At 46.5% G+C, this 23,478-nt stretch overlaps 10 protein-coding genes across 10 annotated transcripts; 2 read left to right on the forward strand and 8 right to left on the reverse strand.

Moving 5' to 3' along the window:
- Nucleotides 1-849: 849 nt before the first annotated feature.
- N7495_009176 (chitobiosyldiphosphodolichol beta-1,4 mannosyltransferase) lies at nucleotides 850-2,276 on the forward strand (the record flags this gene model as incomplete). Its single annotated transcript, XM_057211827.1, has 2 exons — nucleotides 850-1,081; nucleotides 1,141-2,276. The coding sequence occupies 2 exons, from the start codon at nucleotides 850-852 to the stop codon at nucleotides 2,274-2,276; spliced, it is 1,368 nt and encodes a 455-aa protein (XP_057058690.1).
- Nucleotides 2,277-2,609: 333 nt separating this feature from the next.
- N7495_009177 (Zn(II)2Cys6 transcription factor domain-containing protein) lies at nucleotides 2,610-3,831 on the reverse strand (the record flags this gene model as incomplete). Its single annotated transcript, XM_057211828.1, has 2 exons — nucleotides 2,610-3,695; nucleotides 3,754-3,831. 2 exons carry the CDS (start codon nucleotides 3,829-3,831, stop codon nucleotides 2,610-2,612), a joined length of 1,164 nt encoding a protein of 387 aa, XP_057058691.1.
- Nucleotides 3,832-4,293: 462 nt separating this feature from the next.
- Nucleotides 4,294-5,223, forward strand: N7495_009178 (RTA1 domain-containing protein; the record flags this gene model as incomplete). Its single annotated transcript, XM_057211829.1, has 2 exons — nucleotides 4,294-5,006; nucleotides 5,058-5,223. The coding sequence occupies 2 exons, from the start codon at nucleotides 4,294-4,296 to the stop codon at nucleotides 5,221-5,223; spliced, it is 879 nt and encodes a 292-aa protein (XP_057058692.1).
- A 401-nt stretch (nucleotides 5,224-5,624) lies between these two features.
- N7495_009179 (putative ubiquitin conjugating enzyme) lies at nucleotides 5,625-6,323 on the reverse strand (the record flags this gene model as incomplete). Its single annotated transcript, XM_057211830.1, has 4 exons — nucleotides 5,625-5,739; nucleotides 5,790-5,880; nucleotides 5,960-6,052; nucleotides 6,167-6,323. The coding sequence occupies 4 exons, from the start codon at nucleotides 6,321-6,323 to the stop codon at nucleotides 5,625-5,627; spliced, it is 456 nt and encodes a 151-aa protein (XP_057058693.1).
- Nucleotides 6,324-6,720: 397 nt separating this feature from the next.
- N7495_009180 (uncharacterized protein) lies at nucleotides 6,721-7,848 on the reverse strand (the record flags this gene model as incomplete). The annotated part of the gene is made up of 2 exons (XM_057211831.1): nucleotides 6,721-7,635; nucleotides 7,702-7,848. The coding sequence occupies 2 exons, from the start codon at nucleotides 7,846-7,848 to the stop codon at nucleotides 6,721-6,723; spliced, it is 1,062 nt and encodes a 353-aa protein (XP_057058694.1).
- Nucleotides 7,849-8,355: 507 nt separating this feature from the next.
- Nucleotides 8,356-9,555, reverse strand: N7495_009181 (carnitine:acyl carnitine antiporter; the record flags this gene model as incomplete). The annotated part of the gene is made up of 5 exons (XM_057211832.1): nucleotides 8,356-8,407; nucleotides 8,465-9,078; nucleotides 9,127-9,143; nucleotides 9,205-9,253; nucleotides 9,310-9,555. The coding sequence occupies 5 exons, from the start codon at nucleotides 9,553-9,555 to the stop codon at nucleotides 8,356-8,358; spliced, it is 978 nt and encodes a 325-aa protein (XP_057058695.1).
- A 640-nt stretch (nucleotides 9,556-10,195) lies between these two features.
- Nucleotides 10,196-11,040, reverse strand: N7495_009182 (CFEM domain-containing protein; the record flags this gene model as incomplete). Its single annotated transcript, XM_057211833.1, has 3 exons — nucleotides 10,196-10,659; nucleotides 10,722-10,899; nucleotides 10,960-11,040. The coding sequence occupies 3 exons, from the start codon at nucleotides 11,038-11,040 to the stop codon at nucleotides 10,196-10,198; spliced, it is 723 nt and encodes a 240-aa protein (XP_057058696.1).
- A 2,464-nt stretch (nucleotides 11,041-13,504) lies between these two features.
- Nucleotides 13,505-14,481, reverse strand: N7495_009183 (uncharacterized protein; the record flags this gene model as incomplete). Its single annotated transcript, XM_057211834.1, has 2 exons — nucleotides 13,505-14,299; nucleotides 14,353-14,481. 2 exons carry the CDS (start codon nucleotides 14,479-14,481, stop codon nucleotides 13,505-13,507), a joined length of 924 nt encoding a protein of 307 aa, XP_057058697.1.
- Nucleotides 14,482-15,526: 1,045 nt separating this feature from the next.
- N7495_009184 (uncharacterized protein) lies at nucleotides 15,527-17,282 on the reverse strand (the record flags this gene model as incomplete). The annotated part of the gene is made up of 3 exons (XM_057211835.1): nucleotides 15,527-16,591; nucleotides 16,645-17,136; nucleotides 17,181-17,282. The coding sequence occupies 3 exons, from the start codon at nucleotides 17,280-17,282 to the stop codon at nucleotides 15,527-15,529; spliced, it is 1,659 nt and encodes a 552-aa protein (XP_057058698.1).
- A 3,884-nt stretch (nucleotides 17,283-21,166) lies between these two features.
- Nucleotides 21,167-22,658, reverse strand: N7495_009185 (uncharacterized protein; the record flags this gene model as incomplete). Its single annotated transcript, XM_057211836.1, has 2 exons — nucleotides 21,167-22,445; nucleotides 22,543-22,658. The coding sequence occupies 2 exons, from the start codon at nucleotides 22,656-22,658 to the stop codon at nucleotides 21,167-21,169; spliced, it is 1,395 nt and encodes a 464-aa protein (XP_057058699.1).
- Between the last annotated feature and the right edge of the window lie 820 nt (nucleotides 22,659-23,478).

Here is a 23,478-nt window from a genome sequence, read left to right on the forward strand (position 1 = left end):
GATGTAAGATTTTGTGATGATGTTCTACTCACATCTGTTCTGTTTGTGCAGCCGAGGCTGGTTTCGCATGATCGTTATTATGGTGGTGGTGATCATGATGGTGATCATGGTGTTGATGATCATGGTGGTGGTGGTCATTATGAGCATGATTATGATCATGATTGTGCTCATGGTCCGGCGCATCAGTATAAATCGTAGCTACACTATGAGTATGGTTGTGATGTGTAGACTGAGAGCCGGAGTGTTGGTGATTACACCAAGATTTCTGCGACGCATGACCGTATGAATAATTCGAGTTCAGTGTGTCGGTAGGCTCCAGAGTTTGGGAATTGACGGGGTTAGTGCCTCCCAGCGAAAGTGACGGCTGTGAGTAGCGGGATCGAGTGTGGCCACGACTGCGACTATGGCCATGTGAATGTCCCTGTCCCTGTCCATTTCCAGATCCATTGGAAGGAGCGATATTGGAATCACCGGGCAGTGCCCCCGTTGACATGATCAAGGATCGAATCGCAGAAGGAAGGAGGTGCTAATGGGACAAGGGGCGTTCGATGCGCTTTAATTGGGGGGAAAGCTGCGGAGGCGAAGCTCGGGGCTTAAAAGGGAGGAAGTGTCAGGCTAACACCCAGCATTTCGTAATTGAATCAAAAGGGGTTTTTTTCAATGAATTAGCTTCACAGCTTCGAGCTAGAAATTGAATGCAACATGTAATTAGACTCGATGATTTCATTCACGAACCTTGAGAACCTTGGAGCCGCCACGTGATCTTATCGTGATCAACTATCAATTTGAAACTTGGATTGGTACTTTGTATAGACTCATCATTCCTCATGCAAAAATATATTCTCCATCATGATTGACACTCTCATCACTGTCGCGTTCTGCCTTTCCAGCGCGTTGACAGTGCTGATCCTGCTACTCCCATCGCAGTATGATCCTCGTCCCGCTTCGGCGAAGGACACGCCGCGACAAACAAGCGTGCAGATTCTAGTGCTAGGAGATATTGGTCGAAGTCCCCGTATGCAATATCATGCACTGAGTATTGCAAGAAAAGGTGGAAAGGTGGTGGTCATTGGGTACACAGGTAAGTTGGGTCGCACATCTTCCTGTACCTGACTGAACTAGGCTGACCTGATTCTGCAGAGTCCGAACTTCATCCAGATATTGTTTCGAACCCCAATATCTCTATCACTCCTATACCTCCTCATCCGAGCATTCTGCAGACGAACAACAAACTCCTATTTATGATCTATGGGCCATTGAAGGTGTTGTTTCAGATTGTCTGTCTATGGAGGTGTCTGGCATACAAGACCACTGCATCACAATGGTTGTTGGTACAAAATCCGCCGTCAATTCCAAGCTTGGCTGTCGCTTCTCTATCCTGTTTTTTGCGACAAACACGATTGGTCATTGATTGGCATAACTTTGGGTATTCCATCCTGGCATTGAAACTCGGCCCGACCCATCCTCTCGTCAAGCTCTCCACCTGGTATGAGAAGACATTCGGCCAATGGGCATCGGCCCATATCTGTGTCACCAATGCTATGGGCTCCGTTCTTCGGCGGGAATTCCAGCTTCAGGCTCCTGTGTTGCCATTGCATGATCGTCCTGCCAATCATTTCAGTCCCATTCTGAATCCAGAGGAGCGTATAAAATCCCTCGCCACCTTTATAGAAGCCAATTCAATACAAGAATCGATAATAGCAGGTAGCACACGAGTTCTGGTCAGCTCGACCTCGTGGACCCCAGATGAGGACTTCTCCGTCCTCATCAACGCATTGCTGCAATATTCCAATATGGCTGTGTCTCAGCCAAACTTACCCGAAATTATGGCCATCATTACTGGGAAAGGTCCCCAGAAAGAATTTTATCTCAAGGAGATCTCGGCCCTCGAGGATGCTGGAAAGCTCCAGAAGGTTACGATCCGCACCGCATGGCTGAGCGTTCCAGATTACGCAAGACTCCTTGCATCAGCATCTCTAGGGGTAAGTCTTCATACCAGTAGCAGCGGAGTGGACCTACCAATGAAGGTTGTCGACATGTTTGGCGCTGGATTGCCCGTTGTTGGCTGGAATCGCTTTCAGGCCTGGTCTGAGTTAGTAAGCGAGGGTGTCAACGGGATGGGCTTTGGAAACGCAAGTGAAATGGCCGATCGACTGGTTGAGCTGTTCAGTGATGACTCAAAGCTTGAAAATCTCCGTCTGGGAGCTCAAAAAGAAAGTATCCGGAGATGGGATGATGAATGGGATCCCATCGCTGGAAAACTCCTTGGTCTCTAGTGCAAAACAGAACCTACTATTTAGACTATACAGTCAAGTCTCTGAATAACTAACCGTGTTCAGTCGAGGAGATAGCCGGCGCTAGCATTGTACAAAAAGATCTCGAGGTAGGTAAGATCTAACCTTGCAAGCCGTTCACGGTATTTGATATTGGGAAAAGACAAGGCACAGATTTTCATCTTCTGTAGACACCTCATACCTATAACTAAATTGAATTAGTGCTAAAGAGTAGGACGATATGGATACCAGACACAAGGTGAATTGACTTGTGAATTGTCTGTTATAGCTCTGCCCAGGTGAAGACTTTTTTTAATTTTATTTCATCTATCATACTTAAAGGCCCATCTTTCGCTGAGACCATGACAATGAGTCAGTCCACTGCGCATCACCAGGCTGTATGACTCGCAAGAGTTCAGAAACCAATGCTCGACCAGAGTTTTGTGCCCACCACCGATGACCATCCAGCTTTCCTAGAAAAATACCCCAATGCATAAGAATGAGCAAAGCCAACGGTTGACCACGCCGCACATTGTCGACGAATTCCTTATCAACCGCAGCCAGCCAAGCAAGAACATGCGCCGGGTCTTCTGTGCTAGCAAACAAATTACAGCAACGACGGAGGTGGGCAATCACATCTGTGTTGATTTGATACTGGTCTGTATCTACTGTTATCTTGAAAGCCTCTTCGTTTATTGTGGCTAGTCGATCCAATGCAGTCACTGTATCGGCGTCCAGTTCAGAGGGGTCTGTATCATCTTTTCGACGTGAGAAGAACTTGAGTTTTATCCAGGCCCGACCGATATCATATATATTCTTGACCCCTTGCAGAAGCTCGAAGACGACAATGATATTTTCGGTCATGTTGGAGCTCTCGTCCCGGACTGCCGTAATTCGCGGTAACGCGATGCTGATGACAGTTGTGATTATAGATTGCGCCGCTACAGCCTCACAATTCTGCGGCGTGAGGTTATCAATGGATGCGCGAAAGGGTGCAAATGACAGATTGTGATATTGCAATGCCGTGTCAATATAAGCCAAAGAGTTTGGCAGCTCCATGGCAGTAGCTATATGCAACGCCGCAAGAGCCAAGACGCCATTCATCAGAAACTCATACTGCAGGGCCAGTCGTGGTACGATGATCTGCCACACTTCATACTCAGATTCAGATGTACAGACACTCCGGAAGGTGGCTGTCGCGAAATGATGCATTAGCTCTAGATCACGTACTCCGGATATGGCGGAAGGGGAGGAGGCGGCAGGACTAGGAGCCAATGTTCTGGGGGTGTCAGGCGATCTTGGGACTCTATTCGTGGTCCTAGGTGGCCGTACATAATGCAGGTCCTTTGGTGGGGCTCTTAAATAGGTACAGTTGAGCTCACGCGAAATACAATTGGAACATGGTGGTCCCTTCTCATCACACTACAGTACAACACAGTTAGATATCAAGTCGAGATTGAAGCCTTGGTCCATGCTTTACCTTAACCCTGCGGTGCTTACACTGGTCGCATCCAAGACGGGATTTTTGATGCGCCCGGCGAGGTTTGAGAGGAGGCATAACGACTAGGATGTGAAGGCTGATAGCTGAGAGGTACCAATCATGTGTCACGTGGCTTAATCCCCGGACGTTCGGATTTAATCGTTCAAGGGATCAATATCAAGTTTGAGGCTGAAGATGATTAGATCCACACCCTTCCACTGTGATTCCCACCATTTACTCCGTTCGGTAATAGAAGACCTTGGCGATATGATTCGTTAAGAGTGCAAGGGCCTTCGATGAAATAACAGTGGGTCAATCCGGATATATCAATAGCCAGTGAGAGTCCGTTATTCGACGCCACGGCCGAAAAAGGAAGCCCCATTTTCCCTTATTTCCTCGTTCTCGCATTCGTTCTCGTAAACCGCCTCGCTTGCAAGAGGGGCTTAACTTTGTTTTGAGATTCGCAATGGTCCCCTATCGCTTAAGAGTTCTCAGCTTCGCCTTTCCATCCTCCTATCTAAGACCAAGATACTGGTGAAAATGGCAAGCTACGGGGTATGTTTACAAGTCAGTCCAGAATGTCCAGTGTCTGCAACAACAAACGGATACACGCCGAACTTGGGAGGTAATATCTTCTTCGTCATCTTTTTTGGAATTCTTGGCGTGGCCCAAGTAGGGCTAGGAGTCTACTACCGAACATGGACGTTCATGATTGCGCTGGGCGTCGGAGCCCTGATGGAAATGGCAGGGTACATAGGACGAGTCCTGATGCACTATAACCCGTGGAACGTGAGCGCATTCAAGTTGCAAATAGTGTGTCTAATCCTTGCGCCGACATTCATCGCAGCCGGAATCTACTTGACACTCAAGCACATTATTCTCAACCTTGGCCCAGAGCACTCGCGACTGAAACCACGACTATTCACTTGGATTTTCATCAGCTGCGATGTTGGATCCTTGCTCCTTCAGGCTGCCGGTGGTGGGGTCGCTGCTGCTGCAAATGATAGCACCCCAGACCTGTTGAAGGCCGGAGACGATATTATTATCGTCGGTATCGCATTCCAAGTCGCCACTATGCTCGTCTGTGGTGGCTTTGGTCTGAAGTTCTTCTTCAACGTCGCTAAGCATGGCAATGGAGTGACCGGTGAGAAGAACGAGGGCAGGGTGGATTCCATCTCTCCTAGTCGGATGCGTCTCGTTGTAGCTGCTGAGGCTTTTACATATCTCACTGTGTTGATTCGGTGTATCTATCGGTATGTAACTATGCGTGAAGAACGCAAGAGTCATGGCTAACCCTCATTTAGTATTCCCGAGATGTCAGGTGGTTGGGGCGGTCCCCTCATGCAAAAAGAAGACGAGTTCCTTGTATTGGATGGAATGATGATCGCCTTCGCGGTATTAGCAATGACTGTCTGCCACCCGGGCATCTTCATTCCGTCGATACGCACTGGAAAAAAAGGAGATCTCTGATCAATTCTTTCTGTTCTATAAAATCTTCCTTAAGGTTGCTTTAAGGTTGCTTTTCTGTTTCCTACGCTGAACTTTCTGTACCTTTTACCTAGAAGTGAACATGTCGTTATACCCTTTAGATCTCTGTCCAAATATCAGAGGAATATGAAAAATATCAAAGATGTATTGAGAAGGGCAAGTATGCGTGCGTAACCATACGCAAAAACTCATAAACTCCACCAGATCGTAGAAAACGAACTCCATGGGAGAGCTAGAGGACCAAAGATAAACTAGCAATATCCTTTAGCAGTGTAAATCGCTCGCTCATGCAACGAGAGCAAACCGAAGGTAGGAAAAAATAAAGAAAATAAAGAAATGACCACCCATATGCACCAAAAGCAGAATTCGTAACCCCGATCTATTTATTCATCTCCCAAGCTCTCCCGCACGCACCGACGCACGCGCTTTTTAAACTCGGCAGGGTCCTCGCGCCACAGGCGCGCAGCCTCGACGTTGGCGGGGCTTTCGTCGTTAGGACTGGAAAGCATGGAGATGACGGAGATCAGGATCGATTCGGGTGTCTGCACGGGGACCAGCGCTCGGCTGCAGATTCGTAGCCCCATTTATCCTCTTCAGGGGGGTGCAATATCGAGATGCAGACATCACCGTTCGGGTAGACTAGATGAGATAAAATGGTTAATAACCTCTACCGTATCTCGGCTCCACCCGAGCCCCCTATGATTTGACTATCACTTACTGTTTGGGTGAAAAATAGACGATTCAAACTTCATTTTCGGTGGCATGTGGGGGTATTCCATAGGGAACGAGAGACGGGCACGGAAAAAACCACCTGGTATCATTAGCATCCAGTCTAATGGCGACTCATGCTCACCCAGTCTTGATAGGGTCTCAAGCCGGCTGGGCCGCGATTCAAAGACGAGGGAAATCTTTGCTCAAAACTTACCTCCGTACATCTTCACATCGTCAGAAATCATCAGCATGACCTCCCATTCGAAAACATTGTTATCGAATAGGCCACAGCTGATTCCGGGAATGTCCTTATCGGATTGCATCTGTTGCAGCTGACGGGCCAGCATACGACCGGCGGGTGATGCAGCCATTGTAGAGGGTTCAGAATTGAGAAATATTTCAAGTGAAGAGAAGCGAAGTTCAGAGTTTGCTGTGAAATGTTGAAGTAGTGAATGGAAGGTCACAAAGACGTGGGGCGGGGGAAGATATGGCGGCGAAAAGAGTAGAAAGCGGTGAGGTTTCTTGCCTGAAAATACGATGTCGTAAGAGGGCGGTGAGATAATTGGAAGTGGGGCTACGGAATAACGTGTACGGATACGGAGTATGGAATGGAAGACTTGATTGCTCGGACTCAAATAAGAGAGCGGTTTTGGTATTTGACTAAATATAACTACATAATGAGATTTGAATCCGTCTAGTCCATCCAATAACCAAGGATCTCAACTTTCCTTCTTTCCACACTATCCATGCTCTGATCAAAATCTATATTTAGATTTGCTCTTCAGGACTCTTTACTTTTTTCGACATCATAAACAGCTGAGAGCCAATGACAAGGATAGCAGCCACCATCAAAGCCAGCTCAATAGCCATGGTCTTACCAATAACCTTGGCAAAACGAACTCGAGAAGCCCAATCAAAGCTCGACCAAGCAACAAGCAAACCGATCTTACCACTGCCTCCCAGAATTTCAGGCTGCACCTTACGGCCAAAGGAGCGATCAAACGGCACGATGGTCTCATCCTCCTCGGGCAGCATAGATGCTGCCACACGTATGAAGATGACGCGGGCAGGGATGGAGATCATGAGAGCTAGCAGGGCAGGAACAAAAGTAACAGCCATGGAGCGGTAGATATCATTCAGCTGGTTTCCGGTACTTTGCCCAGCGCCGATCCAACCAGTCAGCTCGGCGACAGCCATGGGCAGGAAGAACGCAGCAGCAGTCAGGATATCCTGCAGAGCAGCAGCAGGGGCAATTTTGATCCACGATCGCCATGAAGGGATTCGCTGGTAGAAGCGCTTAGGGGAGGGTTCGGTGATGACGATGTGAACCCAGGCCATCTGCCAAGTCGACAGCAGGACACCAACGATAGAATTGATAAAGAATTGGCCAAAGAAGGAACCTCTGCCCCCGGGTATGATGGCCACGATCAAGTTAGAGACAAAGTTATACGCCATGAACATACCCAGTCCACGGAAGCGAGACCAGAAGCCTGCGCGGGCACGTAGGTGGCTAATAGTGGTGCGCAGCTTGTTGGTGATGGGTCCTGGGGAAGCAACGGGTTCTCCTTCGTTGGAGTCAAGAGTTTTGTTCGGATCATCGTTGTCGATACGGACATAAATGTCTGGATTGGGGTCCTCGACCGCAGCCAAAGTCGCAACTACGCACCCATAGGTATATTCGACCTTTGAATTATGTTAGGGTAGCTCCAACGTGTATAGCGTGTACAGGTATGGGACGAAATGACTTACAGCGACCATAGCAACTCCGAGAACCAATGTAGTCAGCACGCAGATCACTACCAAGAGTGGAGAAGGCTTAGGCTGATCAGGGTTCTTGTCATAGTGAGAAGACGCCAGCTCAGCACCTCGCCGCAGGAGAATACTGGTGACAGTCATGGTAACAACAAAGGAAGTTGAAGCAATCACGAGATAAAATCGAGGTCAGGAGTGAAATAAAGTGAGACAGGAAAAAAAGAGGGAGATGGGGCGGCTTATGAAGGCGCGAAAGGCTAGGCAGCACAGCCCACTTATAATACTAGCCGCTCAGGTGCCTTGAAACTTGTATTGGATATGTTTATTTTACGTTTTCAACTATCGCATAATTGAGCTTTTTTTTTATTTACTTTCTTAGACTCGTATTCACTTTGTTCTCCGTTCTCCGACCGTGCGTTGACTGATATTACTATTACTAATCCTGTTAGTACTACCCTCTAGTTACTATCATCTTAATGAGAATATTCGACGCAGACTTGAAAATAAAAACTCCGGCCCCAGTACTGAATTGTAGAAACCATCCAGCTCTCTATGGCAATCAAGGGCATTTAAAACGTCTTGAGAAGTCATCCGTATATGAAAAGAAAATGAACGCTACAAAAACAAAACATACCGTAATTCATCACCCGTTTATTCGTCAAACGTCTTCACCATAAACTTGTGAGCCAGCTCAACACCAAGGCTAGAAGAAATTTAGTCTCGCGCAAACAAGAGTGGAGTATAAAGAAAGAGATCTCACAAGGTTGCTGCGTTTGCAGGAATCGCACGAGCGAGTGCCGGTCCAAAGCCAGGGAAGAAGGCCTTGAGACCACCGCTGGCATAGACGGTTCTGATAGTTCCGCCAATAGTAGGCTTACCAGGAGCACTCTGAAGACGGGACTTGATGGTATCAATTGGGAAGACGGGGATCCACATAGCAACACCGGCAGCACCACCGGCAGCTACAATGGCAGACAGAGAGAGTTGACCGGTGATGTTTCCCTCTTCATCTTTCGGGGTAAGACTCCGCTTGATGTATTCATAAGCAGCGAAATAGGCTGCCGAGCCGGGACCGTCACGGGCAAGAGTCATGGCGCTGCCACGGAACACACTGCGAACACCGCCCTCTTTATAAAGCTGGCGCACCACGTCCATGCCACCCGAGTATTTGGGCTTCTGGCCTGGGGGTGGAGGGTTCTGACCCTGGATCTGCAAGAGCACCTTCACTCGTTCGAAGGGGGCCGTGATCAGGGTCATTGGGATAGCTGAGAAGAATCCAGCAGCAGAAATTTGAGAAATGGAGTATTGCGGCGTGTTGTTTCGCACTGGCACAGTCGACCATTTTTCTACCAAAGTTTTGCCCACATCATAACCCTAGCTAGATTAGTATCAGATCAAGACGATTTCTAGATCAGTACATACCCAGAAGCTGACAGCAACTATTCCAAGTAAGATTAGCTTGGTGGCCATTTGTCATATATTCATTGAACCGAAGCTTACACATCGGAGTGACGCCCACAAGCGGGGCCGACACACCAGCATACAATCCCTAGGAAAGCCATGAGCCTCTGCACCCCTCAAGATTATTTCCATATCATTCCATACCCGAGCCAATCCTTCACGGGCTACTGTCTTCCGCACGACATCCATAGCGCCTGAGTAAACACCCTTCTCCGCCGTCTGAAGACGGACTTTGACAAGATCAAAGGGATGTCCCACAATGACCGCACAGAGTCCACCCACAGCTCCAGCTGCAAGAGAGCGCAACTGCACTACTGTTTGGTTCACGGCCTTGGCCTCAACTACCTTAAGCTCATCCTTGAGCTCCTGTGGGGGAGTAGAGGTTGACATCGTGATTAGAAGCAGTAGAAGTTGACAGTTTTTTTAAGAAGAAAAATGAGTGGAGGAGAAAGGTGTGAGGAGAAGCGGAGAGGATCGAGGAATGGAAGAAGTGAGGAAGAGAAATAAGCAAGATGGAACAAAAAGGACGAAGGTGCTTCTGCAAAGCCGAGTCCTTTCAATTCCCCGGACTTGAATCGTACCTCGGCTCGGCCTGGATAAACCGATTTCCGCGATCCACATGTTGGATCTTGAGAATGCTACACAGTATTATGCGGCGTATTACCAAGGAATTAAATTATTTACTAACTAGCTACAGACTAGCTACTGACCAATGATAATGTGACATCGCTTGATCCCCGGCCCACACATCGTCAAATTGGTAGTTCGGATGAATGGCGAACTCGTTACTCTGCATACCCATTTCTCCGAACCCATGGCTATCAACCAAATTTTCCCTCGGTAATATACATTATTGAGTTGAATTGTTTGATCCAGGTTACTTAATACTGACTACTGTTGAATACGGCGATTTGTACAGCACATTTGATACCCAGTTGGGCTTGTGTTCATTAGAGCAGCATTAACTTATTATTCCTAAGTCGTCGATCCATAATCGTTTCCCGTCATTTGCTTTATATTTGCAGTTCGCTTACAGCACAAGCAGAGCAGCCAGGCCGAGGGCTCCCATGGCACCACTGCCGACAGTGGCCATGGGGTGTGCGGCTCCAGTCGAAGTCGAGGAAGAGCCAGACGTGGTAGCAGAGCTACCGGAGTCAGATCCGCCGGTTGAAGTGGACGTGCTGGTCTGAGTCAGCGTAGTGGAATCACCAGAGCTGGTGGTTGTGCTTGTGATCAGGGTGGTTTCACCGCTGGAAAGTGAAGTGCCAGTCGAAACGCTGCCAGTGCTAGTTTGCGTGAAAGTCGTCATGGACTCATTGCCAGAGGCACTAGTACCAACTCCGAAAGTGGAAGTGACAGTGCTAGTCTCAACCTCTGTTCCGGAAGTGGTAGTTTCGGTGAAAACAGTCGTAGACTCACCACCGGAGTCAGTCGAGGAGCTAGTCGAGGAGCTAGTTGAGGACCCGGTAGAGGAACCAGTGGTGGTGGTGGTGCCTGGAGATGGATTGTTCAGTGAGATGTTTATTTAAAGGAAGTATGAAAACTGGAATACGTACTGGGGCAACTAGCCAAAGCGGTAGAGAGGACACTGGCAGAGTCATCATCGGGGCAAGCCTCCTTGGTGCAGTCACGGATACCGTTGGCATAGTCAGCCTTAGAGCAAAGGCAGCTCAAATCACCAGAATCGCAACCGAGCTCAGAGGCCTTATCATTCATGCTGCTGAGGCAAGTTTGCTATGAGGAGACATTGGTTAAATGAGACAATCCAACAAATTTGTCCAGTGAACCACTTACAGCACAGGATGAGACGGAAACAGCTGCACTGGCCTGGGAGGCAGCCAGTATGGCCAAAACAATAGTGGAGAAGAACTTCATAATGAAAAAGTGGGGGAGAAGGGTTGAGGAGTAAGTAGTAGAAAATGTGGGAGCTGTGAGAGGTGAAGATGGAAGAAAAAGAGATGAGGAAACAACATCTTTTTATAATCAAAACAAGAAAGAAGCACAGTCGTTACCACGAAAAACAAAAAAAAAAAAAAAAAAAAAAAAAAAAGGCAAGGAAATCTAGCCGAAGCTCTAAAGATCGGCGAGGGTGGATCTGATTGTGTTGTTCGACCCTTTTTTACCCTTTGTATTTGGCTTTCTAATGGTTATGGAACGTATTGTGTTTCGTCAACGTGGCTGGGTATACCCACTACTAAACTACGTAGTAGCTACTGAACTAGAGCTATAGATAGCTGTGAGGTCATGGAATTGGGTTTGTGGCTTAAAATTGGGCGATGGAAAGTAGATCTTATTCTCGATCCAGTATAAGATCATCGACTTTTGTATTCCCTGGATTGATGTGAGGAATGGAAGAAAAGAATACTGATATCATCTACACCGTACTATCTACCTTCTAATATTCTCAATACATAGGACTCTGTACTCTCGTACTGTCTAGGTAACTGTGTTATGTCAACAAGTGGCTGAGAAAAAGCAAAAATAGTATCCAATCGGGGTGCGAGCAGTCGCCGGTCTAAATAATTCAATTCAATTCAATCCTTGGATTCTAGCTGCCTGGACTATTGATTTCTGCTTTTTTGACGTCACTTATGATGCACTGCCTATCAATTGATGAATCTGGACAGGAACTCGTGTTCTTCCTGCATACTCTCCATCAAGAAGGCTTGTTTTTGAGCTACTCGGATATTATCATGAGGACTCAAGACAGATACAGTCTGACTGACAGATAGATTCCCGTCCAGGGACCAGTACTCCGTACCCCGTACTTAGTCCTCGTTTCATCAACACCGCTACTTCGACTTGGCGGGGAACTGGGATCAACGCAAGGGGAAAGGAAAAATGGAAAGGGACCCGGCTGAGATGTCAATAGCGGTGACTGTGATTGACTCCTCCACTTTTCAAATGTTGTTGTCATTGTGTACTATACCTAGGTACAAGATGCATCCTGATTTCTCACATGCATCTATGTAATAATCAGTGATAATTATGTAGCTTCCCAATACATTTAAGTACAATGAGTATTCCATGTATACTTTAGCTTCCTTGCCTCTTATCTCTATTACTTACTCCAATCCTGTAAAGACTTCTCCATTTTACCTTTACCCCTGGACACCTTAAAACTGACACCTTGGTGCCTTAAACACCCTGGACACCTTATCAACAAGGCATTTAATGATGCCAGCCACCTGCACGGACATCGACTCTCCGACATACACTTGGCACATTGCCTACCCAACCTAAATGTCTAGGTAACCTTGAAATCACTACCCGACTCGCCTGGGCAACTGAACACGAGGTACGTAGTTAGTACTACCTTGCCGAGACACCATAATTGCTACCTAGATAGTATGTCCAGTGATGGATCCAGGGTCCAAGCTCAAAGGCGATCTATATGTCATTAAAAAACTGGAAAAGTTTCCAGGATTCATTCAGGTACATTTCCCGGTTCTGAAACTTCTCACATATCCCTCAAGATACCTAGGTAGAGGCCCATGCACTCCTAAGCATCTAGTACGGGGTAAGGGGTAAGGTTGTACCTGAAACGGGGTAATTGACCTATGATTGCGGGGATTTAAGGTTCGAAGCCAAGCCTGGAAGCGATTGGATGATGAAGACATGGAATTCCCCTGCTATTGTACGCCACAGATGATATGAGACGTGGCGGAAAGCCCAGGTCACTCCAGCCCGAGATGCCCTGGTTTAAAATAATACTTTTGATCCTTGGGAATTGCATTTGGGAATTGCATGTCTGGTGATCTTGTGCCTAGTATAGGAACTACGGAGTACCACAAAATTGTATAGTCCAACAATGAACCCGGGGATACTCTGTACCAACGTAGGTACTGTACTAGGTCCAGTTCAAGTTTTCCAGAAAAGGACCCTAGAGCCAACGGATTCCTGCATACGGAGCAGTTTTTGATTGGGATGAAATATAGTCGGCTTTCACGATGTGCTTCTGTAGCCAGGGTATGTATGGATAAGCGGGTCCGGACCCGCAAATGAAAATTTCGAGATGAAAAAAAAAAAATTAGAAAAAAAATTGACCTACGCAGGGGTCGAACCTGCAATCTCTTGATTCGTAGTCAAGCGCCTTGCCATTGGGCCAGCAGGCCTGCTGTATATCAGTTTTGACGTATATGCCGTCATAACTCAGCAAGGAAGTCAGTGGGTATTAGTATCAGTGGTATTTGCACACCTTGCCCTTATACACCAGGTCGAGATACTAAACAGAGATATAAATTGTACAAATTGATAGTAGAAAGGAAGTTTTGCTTCTCACAAAAGGAGAGGCGTTGGAATAATAAGGAAAAAAATTAATAATCTACCGTATTGATACTTATTCATCTAAATCAGAGGTGGCATGAGTCTCTGGCACAAGTAGTGGGGACTTCTCAACATCATCCTCCATATTAAGTGACAGTCGTTGTTGGTGCTGCTTGCGAAGACCCATGCGTGTAGCTAGAGAGAGGAAAACATGACCAGCCACAAACCCAACGAGACAGGCAGCCAAGCCAGCGATAGCGCCGAAGAGAGCAGGGAGAATAACAGGGCGCACCATACGCAAGAACGCATGGCCTCTGTGCTTGGAGCCTTGGTGATCCATGTAGGTGGGCGACCAGTACGGCGAGGAGAGGTATCCAACATGCGACTCAGGTGCCTCAGCAGGAGCGAGGTTCTCACCCGGAATTGGGTGGGGAGTTTGCTCCTCATTTTCTGGCTTGGACAGGGTGCCCATTTGGGTCTTCCAGAACTTCATCTGCCACGGACGGCTGTGCGGAGAGTCGTCATGCAGGATGCGACCTGGCTGCAGACGAATTTGGGCAATATGCTGACTACCGTCTGAGTGGGCGACAAGATCTAGTTCGACCGAGTTGGGAGTAACAGGGCGACCTTGCAAGTCGAGCAATTCCATCTTGACCTGCAAGATGCGATTTGGAGAAGCGAAGTCATCACGCGAGAGAGGAGATACCTCTAGGGAATAAGAGAGATCGAGATCGTGGTCGTCAAAGTCGGAATGAGTGTTCTGTGTGCCTTGAATATGAGGTACTTGGAGTTGCATTGACGTTGAGGGTGGGAAGACCCGGTTATTATTGGCGTAGAGAGTGTCATTTTGTATAGACCATTTAATGGACTGCATTTCAAAAGGTTAATTTATAATGCTATACTGTTGGTGAACATACTTACGAGATATGAGTCTATCGAGTGATCGGGCTCAATGGAAGGAAGATAGGCTAACCGGATCTCATGAGAAGAAGTGAGGGGGATTGAAGAAGCAATCGCACCCCAGAAAAGAGTGACCCATTGAAGACGCATAGTGGATTATGAAGAATAAGAGAAAGACTGAGAGAAAGACTGAGAGAAAGACTGAGAGAAAGAATGAGAGGACTTTTTTGAATGAGAAAGTGGGAAGTATGTCGGTGAACAAAGGTTAAATAGTTATACAAAGAAGGTACGTTGAAATATGGGGGAATGGAAAGTGGAAATTGAGGTTAAGAAAGTGAGAGAGATAAGGGAAAAATGTCGAATAAATGGAGAAGCCAAATCTTGGGACTTCATAAAAAGGAGTAAATGTGAAGTAGTCCAAATAGTTTTTCTATTCAAATTATAGAAAAGTAAGCTTTTTGGCGAGATCCACAGCAGATGTGATTGGTTATATCAGAAGTCTACATGTTTCATCAATTACACCCTTTACTTGTAAGCCCCGTAATCCGTTTGACTCCGAGACATTTAGATATTTTAGTCTAGTAAGTTAGGCTAAATTAGGCTACAGCGTTGAATTCTATTTGCAGCTTCTTCATTTAATCTCCACTTTATAAAGCACTAAAGGTAGTTACGAGGTAGTAATCATGTGGATCTTGTACCATGCTACTCCAAGGCTTGGCTTTGTCACGCCTATTTCACTTGGATTATTTACGCTAACAACTAGTTGGATAGTTGGCTCATCAAGCTGACACCGCACATTCAGCCGCAATTCCACCACAAATGATAGTATGTAGGAGTAAAGTACCTGGATCTAAGTCTTGGCTACATGAACAGGTGGATCAGTCACGAGTATTCAAATACTTTAAAATATCTACATTTAGACTGGGTATGAACCTTAATCGATAACTTCAAAAGCTAATAGTTAAACGGGTTAAACGGCCATCTCCGATAATACTTACTTACCTAGGTAAATATCAGTCTGTATAGGCCCACTTTATTTTTTATTTTTTTCCAGAAAATGCTACTCGTAGGGCTGAGTAAGATAAGCTGTGTGAAATATCATGTCGATAGTATTCTTCTAACCTTGGAACATTACTGCATATAAAGCTATTTAATTAAATTTAGGGATCTACAGGCCTGTATAACTCCCTTCAACTCAGGCATAGGGCGCAGTCTGCCAGAAGCGGCAGCGTGCATTGTTGATCGAGTCGATCACTGGCTGAATGGTTGTGCTTTCGAGATTCATCAGATCCCCATCTTGACCATACAGCTCAAGGCTCGGTGCCACAGACGACCGGGGTACTCCAAACTGAGCAAAGCTGGTAATATAATCTTGTAGCGCATAGGCCACAGTGGCATTGCTCATGCCAAACTCACTAGTGCTCGCAACACCCTTGTTGTAGAAGGTATAAGCCAGATCCTGACCGTGTACTGCGGGCGAGATGCTGAATTCATAAGCAAAGGTATTATTGTCGTAGGCCCAGTTCAGGTATTTGGTGTTGCATTGGAAGATCACATCCGAGATGACGAGGGAGGTACGCTCGACTGAATTGGTATAACCGTATGACCCATTGTAGACGGGTGGATACAGAACCTCGGTGACATATTCGGTGACGTGCTTCTTGACATTGGGGAAGTTTTGCTCCAGCATCACGGCCAGACCAGCGCTCGTTCTACTGTCGGGGGAAACGAACAGGAGTCCTTCGTCGGCATTGTGGCCCACCATCACGGACAGATCGTGAGCAAAGTTGCCTTCCAAAAGAAGCTGTCCAGGCATCTTCGGCACAAATGTTCCATCAACAGCAGGGCTGTAAGCGAAACTACCATATACAGCCTGGCTGATCTGGTAGGCATTGGCCTCAATCAAACTCTTGGAAGAAAGCTTACGAGCCTCCTCGATTGTGCTGACATTTAGAAGACTAAGGAATGTCTGCAGAGTCTCCTCTTGTTGGTTTTCATCCGGGGTGGGAACCCAACCTGGACTCTGCAGAATCGCCCGCTGGAAAGGGACAGAGACTTTTCCTCCGTAGGCGGTGATCTGGTGCATGATAGATCCGGCTCCCGCGGACTCTCCGATAACAGTGACTCTGTTCTTGTCACCTCCAAACAGGTGGATATTCTCCTGGATCCAGTTCAGAGCGAAGCGTTGGTCGTGGAGTCCAGCATTGACAGTGCCATCTGCGGCGATACTTTCACCAGCCAACCAACCAAAAGCACCCAGCTAGGATGAGTCAGTATAATTTTCGAGAGCGTGGGAGCTTTTCATCAACCTACTCGGTAGTTCAGTGCAACGTATACGACCCCATCTCCATAGGTAATACTACGCTCAATCAGCCCGGTGGGGTTATCGTCAGACTTGTCGCCGCCCGCAAAGCCTCCACCATAAATCCATACCAAGACGGGTGCCAGAAGGGGACTAATCGAGTTGGCGGCAGCACGATCAAATATCTTCTTGGGAACAACCACGTCCAGGAACAGACAGTCCTCAGAAGTGCGAGGATCAACCTTGGCAGCTGTGTATTCATACGACGAGATATTGGTCGAGCCCTCGAAGGTCGTGTTGTACAGAACACTGACGATGAACTCAGGCGCAATATCCGATTCCCAGGTAGTGCTTCCCTGGGGACAGATGCGGCCTACCGAACCATTTTGAACATATTCGCGGTTGGGCGTGGGTAGTACTGGGGCTCTGAATCTGAGATCTCCAACAGGCGGTGCGGCATAGCGAATGTTACTGAAATTGTACAAGCCAATTGTGCTCTTATTCTATCAGCCATTATTTAGGAGTGTACATTACTTGATTTGCTTACATTGAACGAGATGGCTTGGTGCCGTTCGTAACCTAGGTCAACGATGGGCAAGGATGACGCCGAGCAGGCTGAAGCCAGCGCTAGCAACGACAAGGCAAGCATATTGAGGGAAATGATACAGACTGCTGTCAGACGCACTTGCAGACTGAAATCAGCCAACGACCTTATGGGCTTTTTAATATTTTTTTTTCATCCCAACCTTCGGACTTACGAAGTGGAGGCCCGAGTTACCCGTTCGTTATAAGCCCCACGTAAGGATTCATCTACTTTGTAGTCAGTAGAAATTAAAGGGGTATTTTGTAAATACATGTAGTTGCATTAGTTGTTATAGATCAGATCGAAGATCAAACCTTAGATAACCTTGAAACCGTGGATCTAAACATACTGAACCACAACTACCTACTTCCCAACATCAGCCCAATTGAATAACAATAATTCATCTCGGCTATCCGGCTTGGATTTACCGGACTTAATTTGTTGAGAGCAATGACCTTTCAGGCTCGGATAATATGGCACAATAATCCTCCGGCCCGGTTGAAAAGTGTATACGTAATCTGCACTTGATCCTCCCGAAATCATTTCCGTACTCTCGGTAAATTCCGTAGATATCATCCAATATGCAGTTAATTCAAGGAAATTTTAGACTCGTTTGTATTGTAGGGCTGTGTACTAAAGTTACCAAGCTTGTCAAGATCTAAGGAAAGATGGCACATTTTATATTGCCCGATTGCAGGTAACGTTACTGTCTTTCTGAAAACTTCATGAGATTATCTTCAGATACTTTAAATTATGATCATCTGGCCCCCAAATAATGTATTCCAATGTTTGCATCTGAAACCCCGGGGTTCCATTGCACTGCAAGAAAACCCACGGGTCCAACCTTCCAACGCTGGAAAAAATACTACATGTGCAGATAGTATTCAGGTGACGAGTTAAGTATCAATACCCGAAAAAATAAAACTGTGGGTCTCCTCTAGAGATCATCTGCTGCTATGAATCTGTGTGAAGAGAGGTAGCTCCCTTCCAAGGCCACGTATAAAGGTTCACCTTCCCTCCTCTGTTTACTTAATGAATCCCAAGAATACCAGGTATCCGCGAACTTAAAACTACAGTCTCAAAAATAGAGGTTGTCCTCGTTGCTACTTAGAACTTTTCACTACCATGAATGTGGGGGAAGTTGATTGACCACTAGTCTCTATATGGAATAAGTCCGAGTTCACTACCTGCACAACGTTGTATTCCATGATCTTGTATTGAACTCATCTCATATTATGCACGTTGCAGGTCTATGAGGATGTTTGTTCCAAGCATCAGGTAGCTCTCGTCGCCATCAAAAGCACGAATTGAACAATATGAAAAATATGACACTATAGGACATACCTGGTTCATGTACTCACTTTAATCAAGGTTGTAATAAAGCCATTATAACGAGAGAAGTATCGTAACTTTCAGTCGGATCATGAGATAATATAATCATTTTAACAAGCTGTGGACCCTTAGGACCCTCAGAGCCCTCAGGCCCAGCAATCCACCATAGCGATATCCCATCAACCATAAGATATCCTGGATACCGACCTTCGTAAGTAGAAGGCTCATAGATGGGATAAGTTCAGCCATACTTTGCGTATTTTTGTTATACCATGTATTTCGAGGGCCAATGCGGTGGCCACGCAGACTTGATCCCTTTCTCATGCTCGACGATCTTACTCAGTTTGAATCACCCAAAAAGAAAAGAAAAGAACAAGCTCTTTCCACATGTACATGAAGCACTAATATGGAAGGCGCACTCGAAAGAGTCATCCCGCATAAGACAGACAGTATAGAGCCCAGGCTCAGAGGAATGAGTCTCTGAAGACGACTGTTCATTCGATATAGAGGTGGCCAAAGAGCCTGAAGAAGCAGAAGATACCAAGAAAACACGCTTCTGCCTCAAAGAGACCGGATTTTGCTGGCCCAGGCTACTTGGTTTTGGTCCAGAAAGATGTGAAAGCTTGTAAGAATCGTGACAATACTCAGTGCCGACTTTGTACTTGGTGTTTCAGAAGAGGGAGGAGAGCCGAGCGAAACATAAGGCAAGTGTAGAGAGCGACTAATCTCCAACTGCCGAGTCGACTTGGATATTATATAGGACATTGCATGTCGGTGGAGGGACAGTCTGAAGTTGAGAAAAACGAAAAAGAAGCAAAAATGAGAGAGATGCTCATGATGTAACGAGTTCGTACCCTAAGCATTTTAAGATATCGCATTGATGGGTATTCAAACTATTGAGCTGAATCGGGCTGGAGTGTATCTAATTGAGTACTCCAAGGCTTACCGCGGAATATCTAACTATCAATATCACTCTATAAAAAGTGCCCGGGTAATCAGAAGTTACTTGAATAATGCAAACATAAAAGAGGTACAACGCGTTTAGATGACAAACTGGAAGCATCAACATAGTTCCCAATCAGGACGAGTGATTTGGAAGTGCGCCAGTCTAGTCCATTAAATACCCCCCTCCACCACTTCTTCTTATTCTTCTTTTTCTTTCTTCTTCACATATCTTATTTTTTATATTTGGTCCTGTCGATATCGCCCCTGGGACCAGGCAGGAGAGCTAGCTTTCTGAGACTATGATGAGAGCCAATACTGGACAGGACGAGAGCAAGCTCTACGTACCTAAGCTAGAACTGATCAATACTGCGCTGACATCTTAAGATTGCTTTTCTTTCCTGCCCCTCTTACCCATATGACGAAGTTGAGATGGAGAGCACTCTATCTTCTCTTCTGATGGACCCATTACCCTTTCCCACTTCCACTCCCACTTCCTTTATTTTTTCTTATTTTTTTCTCTTTTCCGCCTTTGGGATTCAACCTTCTTTTCTCATTTCTCATCATTTCTTCCCTCTGACATGGTTTGATCAACCATAATAATCATGATTCATAAAAATTCACTCATTCCCATCTTATAGCTACCTGAATCCTCTTTGGAGTCCTTGGCCCATATTTTGTCAACACTAAAGTAGAACATCCAACTTCAACATACCTCAGTCGTCTGAATATCTAATCCATGTGTTCTGTTTAGTAAACGACAACCACCTTTCGGGTCCGTATTCTATCTAGTTTATATCAAGATCGCAATACTCAACCAACATCATGATCTCCCACATGGTTCATCAATTTATCTGTCACTTGTGATACATACAGATTTGATATCTGTTAAAATTCTTACTCGTCCAAGTCAACACCAAGCATAGGAGTGCAAACGAAATACATCAACCTGGCCAAAATACAGTGGTTACCTATTAATAGTCGGATTTACTTTCTAGGAGGGTGGAAGGTCTTACCAGAACACTGCTGAGAGGTACTTTTTTCTTCCAAGTTCGATTATCGATGTTATTGATACTTGGAAGAACCTATAGGCTGCATCAGATAACTCACGTTTCAGGTCAGAACGCGAGGAATGGCTCAATTGCTGAGTAATTATTGCTAGAATTGTGTGCACGGTGTCTTTGTGGCAGGAGAGGAGTTTACCAGTAATTTGTCACTAAGAGATATCCGTGTTCTTTCAGGTTCGTCGCCTATGCAGCTCGAACCTGCAGCCCGTCTAACTTCTCCTTCTCCTTCATAGTATATTCGACAAGGGGGTGTACCTTCGAACGCGTCAATACCAATCAAAGGAAAATCATTCCTGAAACACAGGTCTGCCCCATCAAGCTAGCATCTGAACCTGAATTACATTTAAACTCAATCGATATGAAAATCTCGATTGGGCCAAGTCAAAAATAGAGTCTGCCGGACTCCCGACTCAAGCCCCGCATTGACATTTTGCCAAATCAATTCATGATAAAAGGGGAAGCATTTCATTCAATAAGCACTATCAATTGGTGTATCATCCGGAGAAAAACATTGAAGCAAAACACCTATATTACCTATAGAGCAGGGCAGATCGTTCTTGTTCATACACCGACATCTCGTCGGGCCTTTGGCCTTTCCCTTATTATCGACTACTTCAACTTTCGCTTCAACCAACCGAAGAATCCACCCTTCTTTCGTTCTGCCTTTTCGACCGAGATCTCAGATCCCTTAGAACTTTGCTTCTTCACTGGTGCCGGCTCAGGGGATCCGGACTTCTTTCCAGTGGTGGTTGGGGTGGGCACAGCCTCCTTGGGAGTCTCGCTGGATTTCAGCTCAGGAGTCTTGGGCTCCTCGGTGGCAGGGGCCACACTCTTGTCAGCTGAAACCACGTTCTTGTCAACTGGAGTCACGCTCTCGTCAGCTGAGGCCGCACTCTTGTCAGCCTTGGGGAGATCCAAGGCAGCACTAGCAGCAGCAACGGCATCCGGTGAAGGTGATGCGTTGACCTTAGTCTTGGGAGAAACCTCAGCAGAGGTATCCTTCTGGAAAGTTTGAACAGGAACGAGCTCAGGGGTGGTAAGTGCCGCCGTTGCGGGGCCAGCACTAGCCAGAGTCTTCTTCTCTACTGTGCCGGCAACCTGCTCCTCCTCTGTCTTGGCGATCTTGTGCGGCTTCACGTCATCATTCGAGAATATGGGCTTCTCGTACGGGCGCTTGATGTGTGCGGCCTCGATGGTCTCAGTTGGGGTGGTGATGGGATCAGAGACAGGGGCAGTGACAGGCTCGACAGCGGCGGGCGCAGCCGCGGGCGCGACATCGGTCGATTCTGTGGCGATGGATCTGGGGGCAGTGACAGGCTCAGCAGTCACAGGCTCAGCAGTCACAGGCTCAGCAGTCACAGGCTCAGCAGTCACAGGCTCAGCAGTCACAGGCTCAGCAGTCACAGGCTCAGCAGTCACAGGCTCGACAGAAGTGGGGATAACGGCGGGAACGGCGGTCGACTCTGAGGTCTTGGGACGCTCAGGCAGCGGGGTGGTAGGAGCAGGTGCAATGACCTCTTCGATCTCGGTCGACTCGACATCCTTGGTGGTCTCAGGCAGAACATCTATCACTGGTGAGTGCTTGTCCATTGCTACGTCACTAACAAGCTCAGTCATACCTTTTGCCTCTTCCTTCTGGATCACGGTCTCCGTCTTCTCAACCACTGGCTCAAATGCCTCCACCTTGTTCTCAGTTGTTGTTACCACCGGCGTAGCCTCGTCGATGCTTTCCTCCGACTTTGTCTCGACCTCGACCTCGACCTCGGGCTCTGACACAACCGGGGAAACAGGCTCCTCGGTCTGCGCAACAACTGGAGTCTCTTCTTTCAGTGGCTCAGTGCTCTCAGTACCTGCGGTAACATTTTCTTCAGTTGTCTGGACTGGCTCACTGTGGGAAATGTGTTAGCGCCGCGCTACACAAGAGGCTACACAATGACCAGGTGGCACGCGATCGAAACTTTTATTATTATTCTCTCTTGACTTACACAACATTGGTACTGTCAACAGCCTCTGTGGAGGGAGCAGGAGAGACAGCAGTTGCAGCAGTTGCAGCAGCAGACTTGGAACCCTTGTTCCTCCTCTTACCGCCCCTCTTAGCCATTGTGATTGAATTTGGAGAGCGGTGATTAGAATTTATTTGCCACGAGAATGACAAGTAAAGTATGCAGAGATTGCCACAGAACACGGGGTACAGTAGGATTGGAGGAGTTCAAGGGTGAAGTTGCAGGAAGGATGAAGTGGGCCAAGTAAAGGGATGGAGAATGATCCGGTATGTTAGACTGAATTGGACTGAATTGGACTGAATTGGACTGAATTGAAATTGGAAGATTGACTGGAATTGACCCGTGGTTCTCCCCTTCTTCAGATGCTTCTAGAACGTGAAATCAGAAATTACACAGAGAACGTGGAATATACAATGAATTTGAATGAGTTACTTTGACTCTTTGTTTACTTGTACTTCCATCAACTTCAGTTTCTTTAATTTCTTTAATTCTTGAATTTCTTCAATTCCTTCAATTCCAATGGATCCCCTGCTGCAAATTCTCATTCTCAAGGTACTTTTGTACTAGGTAAGATACTTTAAATGGAATGATATGCAATTAAATAACATTTGAATACATGCAATTTTCATAGTTCCGGTCGCAGGTGTATCTGTGCCCTAGTGCTAAACCATTTGGGTCCAATAGGGCTGCATATAGTGATGGTTAACAGTTCATGCAAGGGAAGTGTACTTCTTTACTGCTTCTATCTTCTCCATTTTACGTAGTTCTTTAGTTCTGTAAATGGACTAAATTAGGTACTAGTTACATCAGATTGAAATATGACACATCAAACCTTATCCAAATCTAGGGCTGAGAAGAAGCGAGAAAAAGCAAAAGATCCTTCGAAAGGCTAGTGGGGCAAAAGTACTGACTACTCTA

The sequence above is a fragment of the Penicillium taxi genome (assembly GCF_028828555.1).
Source record: "Penicillium taxi strain IBT 34144 chromosome Unknown utg000006l_segment0_segment0, whole genome shotgun sequence".
Lineage (NCBI taxonomy): Eukaryota > Fungi > Ascomycota > Eurotiomycetes > Eurotiales > Aspergillaceae > Penicillium > Penicillium taxi.